This window comes from Stigmatopora nigra, chromosome 6 (assembly GCF_051989575.1).
Source record: "Stigmatopora nigra isolate UIUO_SnigA chromosome 6, RoL_Snig_1.1, whole genome shotgun sequence".
Classification (NCBI taxonomy): domain Eukaryota; kingdom Metazoa; phylum Chordata; class Actinopteri; order Syngnathiformes; family Syngnathidae; genus Stigmatopora; species Stigmatopora nigra.
Window position 1 is genome coordinate 7,011,793 of NC_135513.1, and position 22,198 is coordinate 7,033,990.

Consider the following 22,198-nt stretch of genomic DNA (forward strand, 5'->3'; position numbering starts at 1 on the left):
TCACGTCAAAGACCAAGCAAAACTCTCCCTCTTTCTCTCTTTCTGCAAACAACAACTTCCTTGCTGCCTCGCGTGACATAAGTGGTGAAAGCTGCTCATTAGGTGATCCATTGCTTTTGAACATTTCAAAGGTGGGCCACAATTATATACTTGAATTATATGCCCCTCTTCGGTGGTGAAGCCATTTTTCCACAGAATCAACTAAACATAATTCAATGACAATAAAAAGCTTCATAGGATACACAGTACTGGTCTACAACCATGCATTTCTAACTTTGGTACCTTTCACAACCTGTGGAAAATGCAGCTGAACACACATAGCCCCAAGGTTATAACAGCTCAGACATTAGTACTGCTGCTGTCTCACCTTATTTTTTGCTGTGCAAGCAAAAAAAGGAAATGTAAGGTTTTGGATTTTTTTAACATTGATTTCAGAGAGCATAAAGTGGCAAGCTACATAGCCCGAAGTGTGTTTTTAGGTGGTCTTCACCCTCAGCATCTCACTATGTCCTTCTAAATCTATCCCAGATGGACTTTCTTGCATACGCAAGAGTGCCAAGGCCATAGCACGAAAAAGAACATGACCGGGTTTGCCTTATCTACCAACCCCCTAAAATAATTGTTTATACTTTCTCACAGAAAAAGTAGTATCTTTTTTGGACAATAAGTTGCATAGGTAGAACTCACAACAGCAAAGAATGCACAATGACGAGGCAGAAAATCTATATCGGGGGTATAAAGCCAAGTACAAAAATGCATTAGCCAAACTATGAAAAAGTGTTACACATAGTCTGGAAAAAAATGGTACTCACAAAGGGTTTCTATTTCCTGATTGCTATATGTCTCGCTGCAGGATGAAGCCATCTCCATCGTTTCCATTTTGCCTCCACTTCCAATCAACTAAACCCACAAACCTAACAAGACCTCTGGATATCACCACAATCGTTGCTGACTGGACTGACAGTGATGTGGATCCACCACTGAGTCTTCAATATTTCTGACCTTCTGCAGTGAATTCCTTCCCTGATGAAGAGTAAATATGGCGACTCCAGGGGATGTGCCTTCTGGGGAATCTAAGGCTACTTCCTGGATTAGTGGAGAGTTAGTTGTGATGGTCAACAGGGAGGCGAAAGTATGAATGTATTAAGAATCATCTTTAGTGACCCAGTTCTGTTCCTCAAAAGCATCCATGTCCGAGAACAGAGAGATCATTTCAATGATCATGTGTTTTAGCTGTGAAATGTATTTGGAGGAGCATGCTGTCACTTTCAGTTTGATACACGGTTGGTGCTTTGCCAATGTCACTGACTGTTTGTGTTGAACAGGCTTTAAAATTACACAGATCTAATTTGAGGGAACTAATCCTATGAATTTCAACTGTACTACATTGCAATGGTACAGTGCCAAAAGATATCTGCACATTGCTATGGATTAACACAGAATTATGTGTTGCTTTAACATACTGGTTGTGATTTCTGGTTAGATCATCTTTCATTTGTTATAAGTAAAGGCAATTTAGACTGTAAAAAGTCAATGTAATCGCAAAGAATTTCCATGCTGCAGAGACGCTGTCTGGACTGATCTTTTGGCAATAGATCGCAGTGATGACAAGGAAGCAGCCAATCAAAACAGTTCTCCTGTTCAAGTCGTTTCAACTGCTGGAGCCAGAACAAACAGCCAAACAAAGAAAGGAAAATAAAATACATCTCGAAGAATGCTCGCAATATTACAAGATTAAAGTTGCAATATTACGAGAATTAAATCAAACACTACAGTGTTTTACGAAATTGAAATTGTAACATTACGAGAGAAGAGTTGCAAAATTTAGCAATTAAAGATTTAATTCATGTAATCACAGGAGAAAAAACATTGCATAAACAGAAAGTTGTTTGACTTAAATTTTTGGTGGTCTGTGTGAACATAAAGCTGCTTTTGTCACCAGGTGTAGTGCAAATGATGTGTTTTCATATTACGGATTAGTTTAATCTGCGATCGGCTGACCACCGATCCAGGGTGTCCCCTGCCTCTGGCCTGGAATCAGATGGGATAGGCTCCGGCGCCCCCCACGACCCGAATGAGGATAAAGCGGTTCAGAAAATGAGATGAGATGAGACTAGTTTAATGTGAACGTAGCATTAGGCTTCAATGGCGTCACACATTTGCACCCTGCGGTAGGAATGTTAGTCTCTGCTGTTTTCCAGTTGTGGCAATTTGAAGATAACTAAATTTCACTGCTTCGTTGCAATGTCTCCAGGCTCCCTTCTTCTTGAATGATATAATCTACATCCTGCTGTGTGATGTAAGACCAATAACAAGGCTGGGAGAAAGAGTGATCTCCCAGCATAACCTCAATAACTTGCCGAAGGACCCTATACTCTCCTTCTTGCTACAGTTCTAATAGTCAAAATACTTTCTAAATGTTAACACTTTGCAGCCAAATGATACAATGCAAATACTTTGCCTTTGTAGTATCAAGTAAAAACTTTGATTTAAGGATTTATATGATTAAACTTTTACATCCAGAGCCTTTTCTGTGGGCAAAATTATAGATTTTTTTGCAAAGCAAGTTAACTTCTTTGACAAGGCTAAATATTTTCTGTGGAAATGTAGTGATTAATGTACCAATATATAAAGTATACAGAAGGTGATTGATGTGTGTTTTCTTTATCATATGAAAAGTTGGATATTGCCATGAATTACTTAGAGCTAGAAATAGTCATTTATCATGTCTAAGTCAAAAAAGGGCTTTTATTAAACCATTTGACAGGGGAACAAAATAGTACTATGTTTTGACAACAACTTATATTTACTCAGCAAATTGATTTAATACTTTAAAATCACCAGGTATGTTATTGTCATTCTTTTCTGACATTTATTTTAACTTTACAAGGACAATAAAGAGTGCAAACTAAATATCTTAAGACCACGTGGTCAATAAATAGGCAAAATGGTTATGCCAAACCATATTAAAGCTTATTTACTTTTCAGTAATGAAGACTGGATTAATCTGACTCAAGATTTAGCTAAATATAAACATTTACTTTTTGCTAACTGAATACAAACGTGACATCGTGACACGTAACTAATAATAGCAACAAAAACATTGTTTCATTTGGGCATTTCAACATATGTTCACTATAAATTTATACACACATGCACACACTCACAGACAAACCCCCCCTGCCGTCCTTTCATGTCGACACAAGTTAGCAGATGGCGGCACTGTAGTGCAATTGACCATCTGCCTGCCTCTAGACAACACACACACACACACACACACACACACACACACACAGAAATTACTATATTGTCTTTCCAGCATGTCGTCTATCAGGCGAAACATCATTAACAGAGGGGTGTCTGACCAGATATGAACTTTCCTAGTAAACTATCAACTTTCTTCTTTGCGCACATCCAAATTTAATTAACACAAGGAAATGCCCATTTCTTATCTGATTTTGTTTTTCCAGCGTGGTCACTGAAAGATTTCATCACTTGAGAATAAATGCTGCCATGATTCATTGTTAATAAATTTCTGATATCCTGTAACCTACAATTTCTTTTACCTCAAGATGAGAAAGGCTGAATAAAGTGTATAATCAAATGTCCATTCACCGAGATAGTTCGTAATCCAAAAAAAAACGGTGGCATTTGCAACTACTTGGACAACAAATGGAACCATTTTTTTTTTCACAGTTTGTATATGTGGTTGATAAACATGCAGGAGAAAGTGAAAGAAAGTGGGAATTTGGGGGAGGGCAGGGGTGTCGGGTAGGGCGGGGTCTTTAACGGCGGTTCTGGGATTTGCCAAAATGTCTTAAAAGGACAAAGGTCATGCGGCAGTGGTGGGAAACTTCTTTAACCTCTGACTTCCCACAGATGCTCAATGTAAACTTCAACTTCCGAACGCCTCATCTGAGCAAGGAAACCTTGAATTTTTGTAAAAGTCTGTAACATCCCCAATAAAAATGATACATCCGTTGAGAATTGTGGCATGCGATTGTCTGGCCACTAATGCAGTGTCCACTGCCTGGTGGACATAGTAATCTGGGATAGGCTCCAGCAACCCTCAAGGTTCAGAAAATGAATGGATGAACGTTGAAGATTGCAAGATGTTCTGAACGGCTTGGCGATGAATGATGGTTTTAAATTTTCTCCTGTATCACACTGTCTCCTGGTGGCTGATCTGGATTTCACATTTGACATGTGACAGCTGTCACTTGTTACAAACTTTCACCCCAACAGACAGATGGTAACGGTTTTCTTGCTGAGTGTTTATTCGTCTGATTTGAATTGGGCAGACAACCCCAACAAAGTCCTCATATATCACCTTCAATCTGAATCCATCTATACCAATGGGCTTTCTGAAAAAGCTTTTTTAATTTTGGTTGTACAATTTCAACACAAAGTCCCACTGCAAAAAATACTAAAATATCCCAGCACAACCACCATGAACAATATTCCACGCAAACGTATTGAACTCTTGACTTCAATGGGATTGACGTTCTTCTTCATGAACCACAACACTAGAGGGAGCCTATACTACACTTTAAGAATCACTGTTTAGAGGAGTTGGGATAATTGTGAAAGTTCTGTATAAGATATCGAATAGAACCTCCCAAAATGATATCCTAACTCCTGTAGTGGTAAAGCTGATAATATTCGGGGAGTCAGAAACTAATCACCGCAGCCCGTTCAAAAGGTCAACGCTAAAAGGGGACGGATGGCTCTGCATGTTTCGATTGTAATGACAATTAAGCAAGTGATTAAAAAATGCAGAAGATAGTGTTTTGTTAAGTTGGGCAACAACATAATATAGTCCTGTTCTCCATTTGTGGTAGATTAGTTTTTTCTATCAATGTGGAAAAACGTCTGAGAAGCAGCACTGGTATTAAATTGTAAACATTCATTACTTTTGACTACATCTCATACGTTATAGTTTTGACTACAACTTTTTACTTTCTCATATTACCAACAATTACAGGCAATCCACTAATCTTGTTGAAGAATATGGAATTTGATGATGCATATGAATCAAAATGGTGCTGCATTTTACTTGGTTGTTCCTACTGAATCAGCTTGACAAGTTTGTTGCCGGCAACTGCAGAAAGTTGAGCTACATCATGCTGTATTCTGCATAATATACACAACGTATAAATAGATCGACATTACGTTGATGAATAGTCATATATGTGTCAAAATTTATGACTATGTCCATCCGCTCAATCCCTAGGATGGAATATTTGTTGTAATACTGACACACACTTCCTGGTGTTCTTATAGTGACACTCTGATTGGATCACACTGGGAAGATGACTAACATGAATCACATAACATTCGGAAGAAGGAGTGAAAAAAAAAAGAAGAAATGCTCCCGCGGGTGGCGAAACAATCAGGTTGACGTAACTCGGAAGGAAGGACGCTTGTGTGTGTGTGTGTGCGTACGTGTCATCTGCATGTCAGGGACACATGAAGTCATATCCTCCAGGGCGAGTTAAATGGTTATAAGACAGGGATAACCTAATAGAAGAAAGAAAATACAAGTAATAAGTAAGAATAAAAAAAACTAGTGGTACTTTTTCCATCACGTTTTGGATAGTTGACGGCTATCAAACCTTTCATTCATTCATTATACGTCACTTTTGCTATTGGTTTCAATGTTTCTAGAGCTCTCTCTGTATGTGACTACACATAGTGTAATCATAATAGAAGTTGAACCTTAAAAACCCAAACACATTGTTTGAGTGAGACTTAAGGGAAGCCAAAGAAAGCCAAAGAAAACGCAACATCGTGTTTTAGTTAATCCTCGGATGTGTTCACTTGATAGCTATAGATTTTTAACTTATTTAGATTTGAAGCTTTTGAGGTATATTTCAACAATAACCTTTTGTTTGAACGCCAATTTACACATTTTATGATCAGATATGTGCAAAGTGCAAACATAAGGAACATAACTCCCCATCTGAAAGGACTTTGCTGACAGGATTTGTCTTGAGGATTAAAAGGTGTCTGATTCATGACCTGCTTCAGGCTAAAATGTTGAAAATTATGGGTATTACAACTGGTTATGAGGGGGACCCAAGTTGGACTAGCAAACACCGCCAGCTGTCTTTGAGAAGAATCTGTCAAGGTTTTTCCCAAGATAGATTTTGAGAAATAAAACTATTTCAGAGTAAGAGGATGTTGCTCTTCAAATGTCCAGGCTGAGCTAAGTGTATCCAGATAAATAAAGACTTTGTTGAAGAAATGGGTATCACTAACAGCGAGGACTTATGTTTGTGGTGTTTGCGTCTGACATTGGAAAGCGGTATCTAGGCATTTTTTAACAAGCTAAAACCACTAAAACCAAGCCGAGGCGCTTTAAGAATTTAAAGCAAGACATGCTTAAAGCAGATGTGTGTCTTACTCTATGGCGGGGTTTTCGTCTTATCTCCTTTTCTTAACTGTTTTATCCTCACTAGGGTCGCAAGGGGTGCTGGAGCCTATCCCAGCTGACTTCGGACCAGAGACGGAGGACACCCTGAAGCGGTGGCCAGCCTATCGCAGGGCACAAGGAGACAAACAACCATTCACGCTCACAATCATACCTAGGGGCAATTTAGTGAGTGTCCAATCTGTCTACCATGCATGTTTTTGGAATGTGGGAGGAAACTGGAGTACCCGGAGAAAACCCACGCAGGCCTAAGGAGAACATGCAAACTCCACACAGGTGGACCGACCTGGATTTGAACCCAGGTGCGCTGATATTATATTCAAATAAAAATAATTTTATTTGTCATTCACTAATTCAAGAATAATAGTTCATCAGTAATGTAATGTAAAGGTATTTCGTTATGGCCTAAACAAGTGGGAAGAAACAGACAAGCGACCACATCCATCATCCTTTTTGCCATAAAGCAACTGCCAATTATAAAATGCCTGGCACTGTAACTAGTAATTGTATGACAACACCAGCATTTATCAAACCCTTACAACAGCATTTTAAAGAGTAACAAATACTAATGGCCGAGGTTAAGCTTTCATAACATAATAGTTCATAGATTATATAAATGGCAGACAGGCCTGCGAGGAAAAAGTCATGCTTGCTTGTGTTACTGAGAGATACACACGAATCAGATTTAAACACGCTTCGTTACTGGCCTTTTCTGGTCAGAAATATGATGCTGATTGTGCTGATGTGGTGGGAAAGAAGCAAGTAATAAAAATGCAAACAGACAACCGTCATGGAAAATGTGATCATGTCTTCCTAACAATCTTCCCTAGTTCAAAACAACACATTTGACTCATCAGACCAAATCAGTAAATATCTCGTATTGTTGGCAGTCTACCGGGCAATTGATAAAATATAATGGTGAAACAGAACTTACGGTCAGGGTTGGGAGATTTCCGTCCAGCGTGGTTTGGTGAGGAGCATCGGAAGGTGGTGACGATGGTGTTGTGGTGTGGATTAGGATGGTGTGGGTGGTGCACCGCTGGGTGGTGGCCATTGTTGTCCATTGGCGCTCTGGTGATGCTAATTTCAGGTTTGCGAATGTCCCCAGGACTGGGAGGCTCAAACCTACGGGTGTGACTTTGTTCTGGGATGCGAATGGTCCCATTGGTGTTACTGCTTCCTTCATTACGGCGTGTCCCCGGGGAGTCTGTCTTGGCAAAAGTCACCTCTCTTTTGTGACTCATTTCTGGAGTCTTGGAGTGACCGAGAACTTCAGGACGCTTCAGGGAGCTGTTGGTTGCATAGCGCAGGGACCCAGGACTTGTAATGTCCATTTGCTTGCTAGAGGAAGATGAGATATCAATGGACAGCTCTGAGCGACGTGACAGTGGCTCAGGGGTTTTGGAGCCACCTCCACCCATGATGGAGCGCGGTTGGGTGTAGTTGAGGTTATTGTTGTTTGTAACCGTGGCTCCGGTACCCAAGTCACGGTAATAGATGCTGGTCGGGGACATGGCGTTGCGATGAGGGGAGTTGGTTGTGCGTCGAGAGCTGGGAGAAGAGTGAGCTGAAGTGTCGACATCCTCCACTTCAAAGGACCTCTTCAGAGCTGTGATCAAGGGACAAAGATGACACATTAGGTACATGTGGAGCATTCTCTACAATGACACCTTGAGGTTTGAGGAAGTCAAATGGATACAGCCAACCGCCACCCACCCATTTTCTATTCTCAACAAAACGAACGCTATGTCACCACCAGTCGACGAATTACACATTAGTCTTTGCTATCAAAGCAGTTCAAATGAAGATATTTTGCCAAACGTTTCACTGTTTTACTGTTTGACTAAAATGGTAGTGAAAAATAAGCCTCATTGTTGGAAAAAAAAATGTTGGCGAATGTACTATATCATCAGATGTGATATTTGCATGTTACATGAGCCAAGAGCACATCTTAGTAGATCATAATGGCCAGTGTCAATTTTGGAAATGTGGCCTTGGAACCAAATCCAAGTTTGATTAGAGTGACTGGATGAATTATGGTTGACCCCTTTTCAAGTAGCCTTTTATTTCAGTAAACACACAACTACGTATATCAAGTCTTTAAAAATCATACTTTATTAACAGGAACATGCTAGACATGAGGTCATATGCTTAAAAAGTTCATAGCGAATGAGAAAGCCACTGAAGTTCAATGGTCAGATGTCTCCCATCACCCACAGCACTTTGAGTCAGGAAATTTATGAGCTGTTTTGTCATGACCTCAATGCTACATCTACTGTAACAGATTAAAATATGGAGTTTTATGCAAGCGCATTTGAGGCATTTTGTGTATACACACACAATGGCCCAAGAATTGCTCATCCACCCAGAATTTATGAGCAATTTGAGCACACATCCGTTCCTCGAGGTTAGTCGTGACACAGGCAAATAGATGGACTGTACAAGATGATGATAGTGAGAGATGAGATTCCCCCCTTGGGGAGAGTGCACAAGCTGAGAATGAATGATGTGACAGGCCCAGGAGCTGGTAACATCATGACACACGAGCTAAATCGTCCTCCTTAAAACAGCTGCAATCCAAAATTTTGAATACTATTTTAGAAGTTTTCGGCATGTGGTGCATCCTATCAAATGAGATGCGCTCACGTGATGTGAGTTTCTGTGTGTAGGGTATGCATGAGTGTTTATTATTATGCGGGTACAGACTTTTCCCAATGGCCAACGTTAACCACTAATCAGATAAAATGCTTTAGAACGCCTCAAATTGACATTGTGGACAATTCAGGCTCTTTCATCAAATGAATAATCACAAATCCTCATACCTGAGGGCAATCAACCAACCTACCATGATCTTTTGAGGATGTGGGAAGAAACCAGAGTACGCAGACAAAACCCATACAAGCTCTGGGAGAACATGTAAACCCCACACAATGAGGACCACCCTTGGATCGAACCCTAGACAACCGAACTGTGAGGCTGACGTTCTAAGTACTCACAACAAACACACTGTTATTCGAGCGATTCGACACCATTAGATAGCTTTTACCGCATTTAAGTGGATATTTATTCAAGAAAACTATGCTGAGTTCACTAGCCTGTGTCTTTCTCACATTGGGTTTCTTATTTTTTGGAATGTTGAGAGGGAATCCCATCCAAGGTTGTGGCTACTTTTAACTCCAGCCAATGCAGTATGTGTTAGTCTGCCAATATTGGTCTGCAGATTATACAAGGAACGGGAACATTTAACGTTTACCATTAATGGTACAAATCGAGATCTTTTGTAGGCTTTTTGACACTCTACTAAATATCAAATTTCTCCGATAATAAGAGTGGTTTCAAGATGTACATTGACCCGATTTGTCATGAACAAAAGCATGAAACAGATGAACTCAGTGATTGACTTCAATAAGTATTTGTATTTCTTTTGCTTTGTGATGATATGACCTCAACCTTGAGATTAAAGCAAATGCATTGAGTGCTTGATTGTATTTTGAGAGTGTGCAGTCAAGTGCACTAAAACCTGGAGTGGAAGCTGTGCACACTTCCATGTCTAAGAATATATGAGAATGGAAAAAAGCAGCCAGAACATCTCCAAAACACTTATTGAAATCTGGCAGATTGTTTTCCCCAAGGCAAATTCGATGTGGTCAAGATAAACATTGTGAGCATTAATATTCCAAGTACAGTACACAAGTGTTGGAATGACATGTTAGATGAAGAACTATTGTTCCAAGTAAAACTGCATTCCCAGACTATGAGCTATAATGGAGCAAGACCGGTCAACGAAGAAAACTCATTAACAACGTGGAGTTGGACTACCTATCACGAGACAACGATGTCTCATGTGGGAGATTAAAGCAGAACAGACAGTAATGCTACAGTTTGGTGGTGTTGCAAAATAAAAGATGGAGGCAGCTGTGCTTCCACTGTACTTCACGGGTATTTTGTTGTAATATATCTCAGTTGTTAGGGTAGACAATCACTTTATCATTGGTGTCAATGCAATCTCTCGAAGATGTCCAGAGAAAGGAAGAAATTCTAGAAGGAATCTTACATATAATCCCGTTTTACCGTGTATGTACAGTAAACTTATTCAGAAGCGAATGGGCACATTAATGATCCGGATAGTGAAAATCAGCAATTAAAAACTGAATATGACAATCCTAGAGGAGGCCATTGAAGGTATTTTGCTCTGTCAGACGAAACCTTGAGGCTAGACCAGTAAATACGCACTTCCCAGCAAACTATTAATTATAACTAACATTATTGTTTAAAGGAAATACAGATGGTCCACACTAAAAGTTCTGGCAGGTTCAGTCGACAACCCAAATGGAATTCTGCACATGTTCCGGACAAAGATGGAAGACCTGAGGTAGGCTGCGTGCACATTTTCGGTCGAGTCGCTACAATGTTTGTGGTCATTTTGTAGTAGCAGATGTCTGAATCACTAAGGGGCAATATCATCCCCAGTGGAATTTTTACACACAGTCATAAGGTAATGCAGCCAGCTGTTAGATAGAGCTTTGCTACAGGCAACAACCTTTGACAGGTAAAGCCTTGTTCTGTTCCACTTAATGGTCTACTTCATAGACACATTGATTTACATCGGTATAGCGAGTGGACTGTGGGGACAGAGGTTGAATTCCACATAACAATTCTATCCATTTGATGAAAAACAACACTGAAGAACGCAAACAACATAACAAAAATAACTTGTTAAATCCTTGGTTAAATGCTTGATTTAATCATCGTTATTTCTTAGACAATTTGCATTCATTCAAGGGCGCTGTGCACTTTTAGTGAAAGTTTTAATGAGTCGACTGTTTTTATCTACAGATTATATGACGTAATGTCGTGTTGCCTAGCTTTCAATATATACTCAGATGGGAGAGGCTCACCTTAACTAGATGTATACAGTATGAAAAGAATGATTGATTTGTATGCCATATTTTCTCACACAGTGCTCAACATAAGCCCTTCTACTGATGAAGACATGAATGGGTGACCAGCTGGAGGAAACCAGCATGGCCGGAGGTGGAAAAGGAAAAAGGTAGAAGAGGGAGAAAGAAAAAAAAAAACAATAACAAAAGGAAACTGACTGTTCAATAAACAAAGGATGCTCGTAACAGTTTCAAAAGGACATCATAAAGAAAAAAAAACTATTCTCAGCTGCTCTATATTGTGTCCTGTGAATTTTTTGTTTTATTACTGACATTTGTTAACTTTTGCCGTTGATTAAAGTTGACTACATCAATTGCATTCAGTATAGTGGTTCACTCGCCTAATCAAACAACTGGAGCTGTAGGTGGCGGGACTTAATTGTGTTATAAAATTATGAAATTTTAGAAGCAGTGACTTAAAAAAACATGGTAAACCAGTTGTAAACTCTTAGTGTTAACTGAGAATGGATAGTGATTTGTAAAGTAGAGCTATCGGCACCCTGAGGTAAGGAGCTTGGTGATGGCATGTGCGTCTTGTGAAAATTGTGTACAATTATGTTTTTCATTATAAAAGTACTGACTTTAAAAAGCATTAACATCCATTAAAAAAAAAATCACAATATATTTCAGGATGCTCTCTTTAGTATTACAGGAGCTAGAGGATGTTTTGTACTACACATGGTTATGCCTGTCATTCATCTGGGACATATGGCAAGTCTAATCACAGATTACCAGTCATTTACAGATACACTAAATCGCCGTCACAACATTCACCTTGTTCCAAATACACTCAGTCATTCATGAAAGAACACAAACCTTCAAAATCCGAAATGATTCCCTCCAAGTGTGGATTGCCTCCAGAATCTGACATTGTTCTTAAATTTTGTTGTTAGAGTCCAAACAGTGGCAACAATAGTCACACACCCACAACTCGCTTTCACTCCTGAGATATGACCACAAAGTTGTGCATTAAAACTGAGGTCAAAATTTGGAGAATGAACGTGCATGCCTCCTCCCTTCTCTTCCCCACCCCGTTGCAGAGGACAGACTCCCCTTATTCCTTCCATGTCCTGTGTGTGTGCATTTGCCTGGCCCCTACACACACACTGCCTGCAAATATGCAAGTAATGCCTTTGGACTCTTCCCCACCAAAGTGGCTCTTAAGTTTTAGGTCCTCCTTAGACCTTCTCTACTGGATTAAAACAGAAATATTTACACAGCAATTATGATTGAATGTTGATGTCCAATTTTCTTTTTAATTGGCAATATACTTGTCCGTGTTAAGTGTCACATTTGCAATATGGCTGGTGTTTCTTCACATAACACGTAGTCCATCGAGCCTTAGGCGTCATTTAAGTGGGGAAAAGTGGTTCCAAGAAAGTGGGGGACCCCTAACTGGCCTCAGACACCGCCCACCCACTGCAAGTCACACAAGTGTCCCACGATATCATCAAGGACTTGTGCCATTGAATCATATACTGTAAAGTAAATACAGCCATTTACAACCTACAATCAGAAAACATCTCCTCTATTACAAGGCTCTTTAAGGACTATATAATGTATAGTTCATTTAAGTGTCACGTGTGGTGAAGTGGCCCCCAACAAGATAGCTAGCATGTTAATTAAAATACAGTCACAACTATGTTGTGTGTGAAAGAAAAAAACCCAAGTTGACTTCTTGGTGAAAGTTCACATTAGGAAACCAAAAGGGCCCTTCATCATTGCACCTATTTGTATACAAATCTATTAGCAGTAATAATATGATTTGGGAATTCATGTCAAGTTATGTAAAAAAAAATACTGTGGAACATTCTGACATGTAAAAGCTGTTTTTCCTTTTTATTTAATTTGTGCTCACTACCATTTTTTATGGAATATTTTTAATGTTAAAAAATCTGTCATTGTGCGGCCAGTGGCGCGAGTGGTTAGTGCGTCAGTCTCACAGCAAATTGTTGAAATATTGTCTATCCCATTTATTGGAAACGTCCACTGCCGATCTCTACATACTGTATGTTGTTTAAAAAAAATCAACAATGCACTAGCTATTAATTGCATATTGCATAACCTGTAAGATCATAAACAGAGAAGTCAACTCGCATAGGAAATCAACAGCCACAGCACTGGAAACAGACTTGTCCATTTCAGGACTGTGGTATCTAATCACCAATGATTACACATCACAACAGTGTTTCTATGGCAAAGACATACAGCAATCACAGCTGGTGCTTTAACGGGCTACAATAACACATTTGAGCCAATAACACCATTCTAGTGGACGCTAATAAGATGCCAAGCCTGGCCCATAACACCCAGGAGGTCATTGGCAACAGAGCGAAACATTGTGCGTTTACGGTGCAGTCGCTGGTGAGGTGTCACGGGATGAGGAACAGAAAAAGGCACAGAGTAAACACACACTGCTTGGGATTATCTGGAGGGAGTTAACCGCAAGAGAACATCTGTCCCTTTAAATTCTTGACATTTTGCCTTTTTTATTGGCGTGCAAATAACGTGCATCATGGATCCCGCAGCTGGGCATGTTCATTTATAAGTCGTGCACATGAAAACTTAGCAGAGGACTTAGTCACACGTATATAACTTCCAGTTTATAAATACACACTGTACTTAGATCGGAGTGTGTGGCCAATCAGTAGCAATGCCAACTCAAAGTGAGTTGTGTTGTTAAAGTTTCCCCGCAAAGTTTTGTAGCACATAATTAAACAGAAAAAAATACAGTGTGAGAAACACACACTAAAGCACAGCTCGTGTATTTATGTAAATTTGGACACACACTAGTGATTGCAAGGCGGTATTGAGCGACCGAATGAGGAAAGGTTCCAAAACAACATCTGGGGAAGCCTGTGCTATATATATCTGAGTGTGCATACGCATGCTGCTGTTATGTTCGAGTGTCTGATGGTTGAATTGGTCAATTTTTAATGACTTTGGATTATGTTTACCTCTGGAAAAGAAATAACCAAAATGGAACTTGAATTGATTTTTTTTTCAAGCGCAATCGGGATAAACCACCAGTTCTGTTCTTAAATGAGATAAGCCGATTTATTTGGATTCTAGGTTTTTAACGGCAACTAATGAGTCAGAATGTTGCATATCGAAATGTCAGACTGAAGAGTTTTGGTTAGGAATATTGAACAATATATAATTTGTGCATTGCATTACCATCCCTAGAATCAATATGCAATTGTGTGAGGAAGTCTATGCAACCACATAATTGATAATTTTGCAAGAAGTCGAATTGCGCTGTTGAGGGGTGCAAGTAGCAGACTTTGCAAGTGCTAGGCATGACGAAAGAAACTCCTAAATTGACAATAGAAGGTTTTGTTATATACGTAGGTTCCAGATTAATACAGCGGTCCTGGAGGAAAAACTCAAATAACGTTTTGCACCATAAATGCATCTCTAAATACCAAAAAGTCACAAAAACCACTTGTGCAACTAAAGATGTACAACTTTACTATAAATATGGACTGAACTGATTCATTATTTGGCTCAAATTGCATTTCTGGTTATTTTATTTGTGCACCTTCAGCCTCATTTCAGTCAACTGAGGGTGGGATCCTGAAATCATGACGCTGGATAATGTCACCTGTCGCACACATATACACACAATTTGCCGTGAGGTTCCATAATGCCTCAATAACAATCTTAGAGAAAAAAACCTTCAGCAGGACTGCAAAGGCACAAGTGTGAGGCGTTCACTGTAAAAAGGATATCCTCTACACCTCCTTTACGGAACATGCTGAACTTTTTTGATTTCCTTCATAATGAGATTACGAAACATTTATATGGAACCACTGATGGATGCCTCCTTTTATGCAAGGTGTCTCCCTTTATAGCTGAACAGGATTGGATATAAATAAGCTATTTGGCATCTCTTGTTTAAAAAAAATAAACATCCATTCACATCCATTAAGGCACTACAGCATATTATTAGACAGTATTCTACATTATTTAAATATTGTATTCAAAGGGTATTAAAATGAGTTCTAAATATGTGAAACTACTGAGTAATATACCCCAAACGCCCTTGACCAAATCTGATTAAAAACCCACACAAAGTATACACAGAAATTCCACAGCCAAGAATTGAAGCCCAAACATATCTACTTTGACAGTAAAAACATAAAAACATCACTGGTGATGAGGTCTAACTGCAGATGAACATGTTCATGAACATATTTAAATACCAAAGTAACTCGTTCTGCAGAAAGTGAACTCCATTGGTACTGTAGGCGAGTTGCCATGACAACATATCCAAACAGAGTAGCAGGCAGGTTGAAATTGAGGAAGTAGAAGAGAGGGAAAGAAACACAGGATGTAATGCACATAAAAGGAGAAAAAAAGAGGTTGGGCGGAGATGAAAGGAAAATGAAACGTTGCAAAATATTGGCGTTGAGAAAGACATGCGATGGATACTGCAGCAGTGACACCATGTGGACACTTAAAACTCGACTCCGTTCATGTGCTGATGTTTGGGCAGTTATCTTAAATACTCACAAAAGAGAACATGCATGAAAACACTCCTCTAATTCAGCTTTAATTTTTCTTTTTTTAAACCCATCTGCATCTGTCAACATTTATCCAATCTCCTATGGAGACATGGAGCTTTAACACAGCCCATATATTACACAGCACAGCACAAGAAGATTAAAAATGAGCTGGTGACAGGCCGTCACAGCAGCTTTTTACCCGGTTCTGCTCCACGCATTCTAGTTGTGAGTGTACATGCATGCACTTCTTCAAAATCATAGAAAAAGAAAAAGATCCCACTATTGTAATGCAACCAGGATGTCTGTTCGGACAAATCCAGTGAGTAAATGAAGTGAACTTACTGGCTATTCTGGCTCGCTCCATAGTTCCACATCAAACAACTCACTTTTTGTTTTGAACTCTCCCACCTTCTCTCTTCTCTTTTAGGTGAACAACTTCCCTTTTCATGCCCCGACCGACTCGGACTGACTCCTGACGCCCCGTGCCGTCCGTCACCCTGTCCCCCCCGGCGTTCAACCCTCCTCTCTCTCTCTCTTTCGCTCTCCTCCCTTCCTCCTTCGGTCTGACTTCCTCCAACTTTTAATGTCTTCAGTCTGTCAGGGTAACAACTGACGTTGAAGGGACATGTGCGTCTCATATGGAGTCCCCTTTGTGCTATCTTTTTCTTTGAACAACGGTTTTCTGTTCACTATGGGCGCATCTATCAAGGTCAACTGCCATGCAAAAAAAGACAGGCTTGTCCCCCCTCAGTTGGCACCAATGGGGAAAAAAATCTCTGGACATTTTAACATTTACGAGAGCTTCATGAAAATTCAAACTTATCCTTAATGATAAAATTGCAGAAAATAGGTAGTTGACTGATGTGAATGTGTTGATGATTTGAAAGTGTCCTGCTAAGAAATCCAGAAAATGCTGGCTTCTCTACTAGTAAGACAAAAAGTACCAAAAAGTACCAAAAACCCAGCAAACTCAGCAAAGTTCAGCTGGAATTTTTGCATTTTGTTGCTCATCTTGTTGGTGTTGGGAACCGGTGTTGGTCTCACTGGTTCCATGCATCTACTCATTTTGGAATTCAATCAGGGCTCTGGTAATTATTAAAAAAGGAAATTAAGAAGAAATGTTATCTTTTTCTTTTGTTGGATCCCATGCTGCAGCTTTTGTTCTTGTTAAAAAACAAATAGCCACTGAGTATCTATTTTTGTACATGTGCAGATAAAAAGTGTTTATATCAGCACTTTTTGAACTGTTGCCTAACATTGAAGGGGCAAAAGAGGAAATATGCACTCAAAATATGTAACTAATAACAAATAACTCAAAAAATTAAGACTTGCATTTGATTGCAACTCGAAGTCAAAGTCAAAGTTTTCAGACAAATATAACAGGGCACAAGGAGAATGACAACCATTCACTCTCACACTCATACCTAGGAGCAATTTGCTCCATTTGTGTTTCCTATGGGTCCTCCCACATTACAATGAAGTCCCTCAAGTTTTGACCTCTTAATGTAAAAATAAAATGCATTATTGTCTGAGTGTCCACAACACAGTGAACATTATAGATAATCATAGATAATGCCCAGACTTAATCTGTGACAAACAACTACCAATTGAATGAGGTCAATAACCACCCAGGGAGTCCTATTCTCATCAAGAAACACAAAGTGTTGAAGAAAGCGCCAACAGCGTGCTTCCCCTTTTTTTCAGAGAACATTTAAGTCAACGTGTGTTTTAACCACACAACTATTACTCCAAAAAAGTGTGTGTTTCACAAATGGTATGAAGACAAATGGAGTGAAATTTTACATTCAAATAAAATCAGGCCAACCACTAAATCATGGTACTCATTCAGACATCAGAGCAGTGATGTGGAGCAGAGCCGAGGAAGTAGATAAAGGATTTTTTTAAGCATGACCATATGTGTGTGTGTGGTCAACCCAGATGATGACAGTAGGGAACGTGATTCAATTCTAATGTGCAGCATTTGTCGTTCAAGTGTCCCTGTGTACTATTACTACCAAAGACACTTATTCAATACTTGCACATGTGTCTCTTTGTGACACAACTAAGTGTTGACATTGTCTTGGTCAAGCTCATGCGAGAATGTTGTCACAGTTGCTCATGTGACTAATCGGCCCATTGTATCGTGCTCTGGTTATGTTAGGTTTTAACAAGGATAGAGATACTACAGAAACTCATTTGTGTCATCTCCAGGGCTCTATAAAAAAGGCCCGTATAATTGAGTTTATTTAAAGATTACATTAAAAAAAATGTATTAATGCCCCTCTATGCCCCTAAATTTGGACAGCAGGTCATTATGGGTTCAGTATTTTTAATTCATTCATCTGCTAGGATGGAGATTATGCCAGCTTATTATGGGTAGTAGCCCCATAGCCACATAGTAGGTACCAGCCAATAACAGGCCACAAGAAAAACAACCATTGACAAGAAATCAACCTACATTTTTTTAAAGGGACACTTGACTTATATTTTAAAAAAAAAGACCAAAATAAGATCCCCCACTCATGTAATCAACACAATTCTTACTCCTTTGCGCATCTCCTGTACCGTCTACCAACCCAAGCAGATATATAAATACACTCCCAGAACTAAATGACTGAGAACACAGTAATGAACACCCAGTGATGAACCAACACACGTGTAAACATTAAATTGAAATGACAACATATTCCTCATGGATGAGAGTGTATCTTCTAAACACACACACACATACACACAAACACACATACACACAATAACATAATGCATTTCCAGCACATACGCTATAAATGTAGCCTATATTTGCAGTCACTGAGGCAGATGCTCATGAGGCACAGACAGTCACGTGCACTTGTTCAGTCATCCAAACACACACACACACACACACACACACATACACACACACCCACACATTCTCCCCCTATAAAGGGCTGCGTACAACATAGTGACTAAAAGTAGATGGTGAGCCCCGGGCTGCACGTTAATGTAAGCCGTCACTTCAGAGCACAACCTACAGCCTAATGCGTGACTTGGGCATGCTATATTTAGTTATGTAAGAGTGAAATAATACAAAAAAAGTCACCAGCACGGCAGTCCACGCTTGAGGGATGCCTGCTAGCGACTGATGCACAATGAAGGGGAAGGGAAAGAGTGGAAAGAGGGTAAAAGATGAGATGAAGGGGCAGGCAGAGTGAGGATGGGAAATCTTGAAGGGTTTAAGTGGAAGGCTGACAAAGTACTTGATGCTCATGATGCACGTGGAAAATGGTGCTGAGCAAGAAAGGCCCTTGGACCAGTTGCCAGTGGAATAACTTGAGGAATTTTGTTGTTTTTGTTGTTTTTTTTAAGGGAGTCGACAAAGAAGTTGGGTCAAAGTTGATTAATCACTCACATAATTTCGTTTTCTTGGGGGGGAAACTTACAATAATACTATTTTTTTTCTCCCTATGAAGATAGATCTCTATAATAAGTGTTTTTGATGCAAATTTATGATTACTTCAGTGTTGTTGATCTGTTAACAACTTCAACGACGAGTAATTGTGTTACAGACAACTGGATCAGAACACTGGAGCCTTTAGAACCGCACTTTTATTTAATGAGGAATAAAACAGCACAAGCAGTGTGATGCGGTCCAGCCCGCCACAATCGGATGACCTCACCAGAGCGCTATGTGACCGACCCCCCCCCTCTGCTCATCATCATCATACACCGCCACACACGTGTAGCCAAGAGAAAGAGAGGGAGGGAGCGAGCTAAGGAGGCGCTGTCCTCCTCGTTTGCTCCCCATTCAACCTGGGGCATGTACAGAGGACGACAAAACTCTTCACATCATTCAACCAGCAAAAGCCAAATTTAGAAACTGACCCTACGAGCTCATGACTGTGTTTTCATGAGGAAATCGACATTCTGAGTTTGTGCTTCCACAATCCCTCTTGGCCCTGTTATGGCAGATTCATAGGAAATCTGGAATTGATTTTGATGGGACATATTTCCAATTGAAAATGACATCCCATCAAAAGTAATGGCCAAATAGATTTCAGAAACAAAGTGCAAATCATCTGAGAAATCAAGCAATAATGACGCCTGATTGTGTCGCTATTTTCCAATCAGACCTTCCACCTGGCTAATGACTGTCGCGTAATGCTGCATTTTGGGTCTAAACCATGGTTGGCCCGGTCGAATAGTTTAAAGAGCCAAAAACAATAATAAAAAATCAGCCCACCCCGGCACTGAGAGTCACCCTTCCAATAAATTACCACTTCCAAAACTCAGTCACATCATGAAACAAATCATGGAACATCGATGTTCGCTCCAAGAATGCTTGGACAAATGTATGTTCTTGACGCGAAAAGGCTTTTATGCGACTGCTGAAGCGGAAACAAAGATAACCAGAATAATCACAAGCAGCCTTTTGTAGAGTTCCAACCAATTGAGGATGTTTCACGACTCCTAAAGTCAACAGGGTGAATAAAGGCCACATCATTACTCATGTTGAGTCAGCAGCTGGCACCGAGTCCAAAATGCGCTGCAGCCCATCCAGCCTATGCTGGGAAACATACAAAATTAGAACCAAGTCATGAGCTTGTTACTTTTTTCACATGCAAACACACACACACTAATGAACACAATGTACACTCATCGTATCTAATCAAATCCAGTCAGTTATCTTTGAAAGTTGCAACTATCGGCTTCTCTCCTCCACTTTGACAGTCGTAATCCCACCATTGAGGTCAGTTCCAGCCAGTGTCAGTTCATCACAGCATGGCCATGCTGCAACTGACATACATTTCCTTCTCGCCATACGGTAATCATTAGACGCAAAATGGAGCTGGCAGAAGGCTGTGCACATGGGGGTTCATCAAATATCATTTATAAAATTGAGGAGGTATGTTATTGAAAAATAGGATGACACCATTGTGGACATTGTCACTGACCCAGTTTGCGATGGATCCCAACGACTGCTGATTGCAGTCATCAGTGGCATGATCCAAAAATCCAAAAACCAGGCAGATTAAATAATAAGGCCGAGATAATTGGTATACAAGATCTGATTTCCATTTAAAATATTCAATATCATATTGATAATCAAATATAACAAAGGCTACCTTCATAAGCCAAAAGCCAGCATTAAAACATTCAAACTGATGATCAAGTTAAATGAATCCATAATCTAATTTGCATATTCTGGAAATAGGAGGGATAGCATGCAAACTCCAGACAGAACAAAGATGTTAAACCAGAAACCTAACCACAGAGTTAACCACTTTAACCAAATGCTCCACTTATATTTTTCACTTCAGTTACAGTTGGTAAAACCAATCCACTGAAGCTCAACAATAATGTGATGCCTTTGAAATGTAAAATATCTGAGGACTTAAGAGCTTTAAAATTAAGAGGTACTCCACAGGACAACAAAAGCCTGATCTTACTGAGACACTTAGGTAAATGTCCAGTCTCAATTATCCTCAAGGTCAACCCAGATAAATTTCAAAGTGATATCCACTCTAAGGTGCTTGTGGCGTGCATGATTTTGTTCAAAGCTCTACTCAATGACAACTGATTGTTATCTAATAGCAATCCACACCTCTGCTAAGGCTCACAAATCGCGAACATGGCAATTTGATTGGTTTGATTGTGCAAGGTCTACTGCTCTAATTTAGCCTTGCTGATGTGACTCCATCTGATGGATCTGGCGCATTATTTCCTGCACTTGGCAACAATGCAAGTGGACAGAAACAGCAAGAAGGAAAATCTGTTGTCATTGTGGGATATTTTAAGGATCCTCAGCAAACAAAATGCTGGCATGATATATGGGGCACACAAAGTTCCTGAAAATTTACTCGTGCAAAGCTTTTGAAGCCCAATGCTTAGGCTACTTTCATCACAATGATAAAAACTGGGCCCCCTTTTAATTAAAAAATGCAAGAGTTTGCACATCAGTCTGGACTTTTGTGATTCCAGACCTCAAGGTTTAGCTTTAGTCTCGAAAAATTGCCACATCAGCACGAGGCTCCGCCGCCTTTACCTCTAACTCTGCAAATGTACCCAAAAATGAAGGAGGGATGATGTTGGGAAAAAAAAAAAGAGAGAGTTCCTGTGGTTCTTTGTGGCTTCGGAGCTCTATAATCAGCATGCCAAGCCCCTGATGTCCAAATCCACCACTTGGACCCCGACAATCTACACACATGCGAAAACACACACTAAAGTTATACACATGTGGCTGGAGGCACTCACACATGCACGGTAAGCTCTGCCGTGATGGCTGTTCATGTGGAGTCTGGCTGAAGAGCACATCCGGAATGGATGGTTTGATGAGCGTG

General features: G+C 39.9%; 1 protein-coding gene and 1 long non-coding RNA gene across 6 annotated transcripts in view; one reads left to right on the forward strand and one right to left on the reverse strand.

Annotated features, from left to right (window-relative positions):
- The window catches only part of septin9b (septin 9b), a 48,067-nt gene that overhangs the window by 18,699 nt on the left and 7,170 nt on the right, over positions 1–22,198 (reverse strand). For 2 of the 5 annotated variants that reach the window (XM_077718305.1, XM_077718306.1), the window contains one exon: positions 7,368–8,042. In XM_077718305.1, the coding sequence (XP_077574431.1) occupies positions 7,368–8,042 (675 nt within the window). Of the gene's footprint in view, positions 1–812; positions 991–7,367; positions 8,043–12,189; positions 12,322–16,223; positions 16,352–22,198 lie in introns of those variants that run through there. The other 3 variants (XM_077718307.1, XM_077718304.1, XM_077718308.1) reach the window with 3 other exon arrangements.
- Positions 9,960–11,590, forward strand: LOC144197738 (uncharacterized). The gene is made up of 3 exons (XR_013326583.1): positions 9,960–10,615; positions 10,710–10,805; positions 11,395–11,590. It is a non-coding gene; the product is annotated as an uncharacterized LOC144197738 (long non-coding RNA).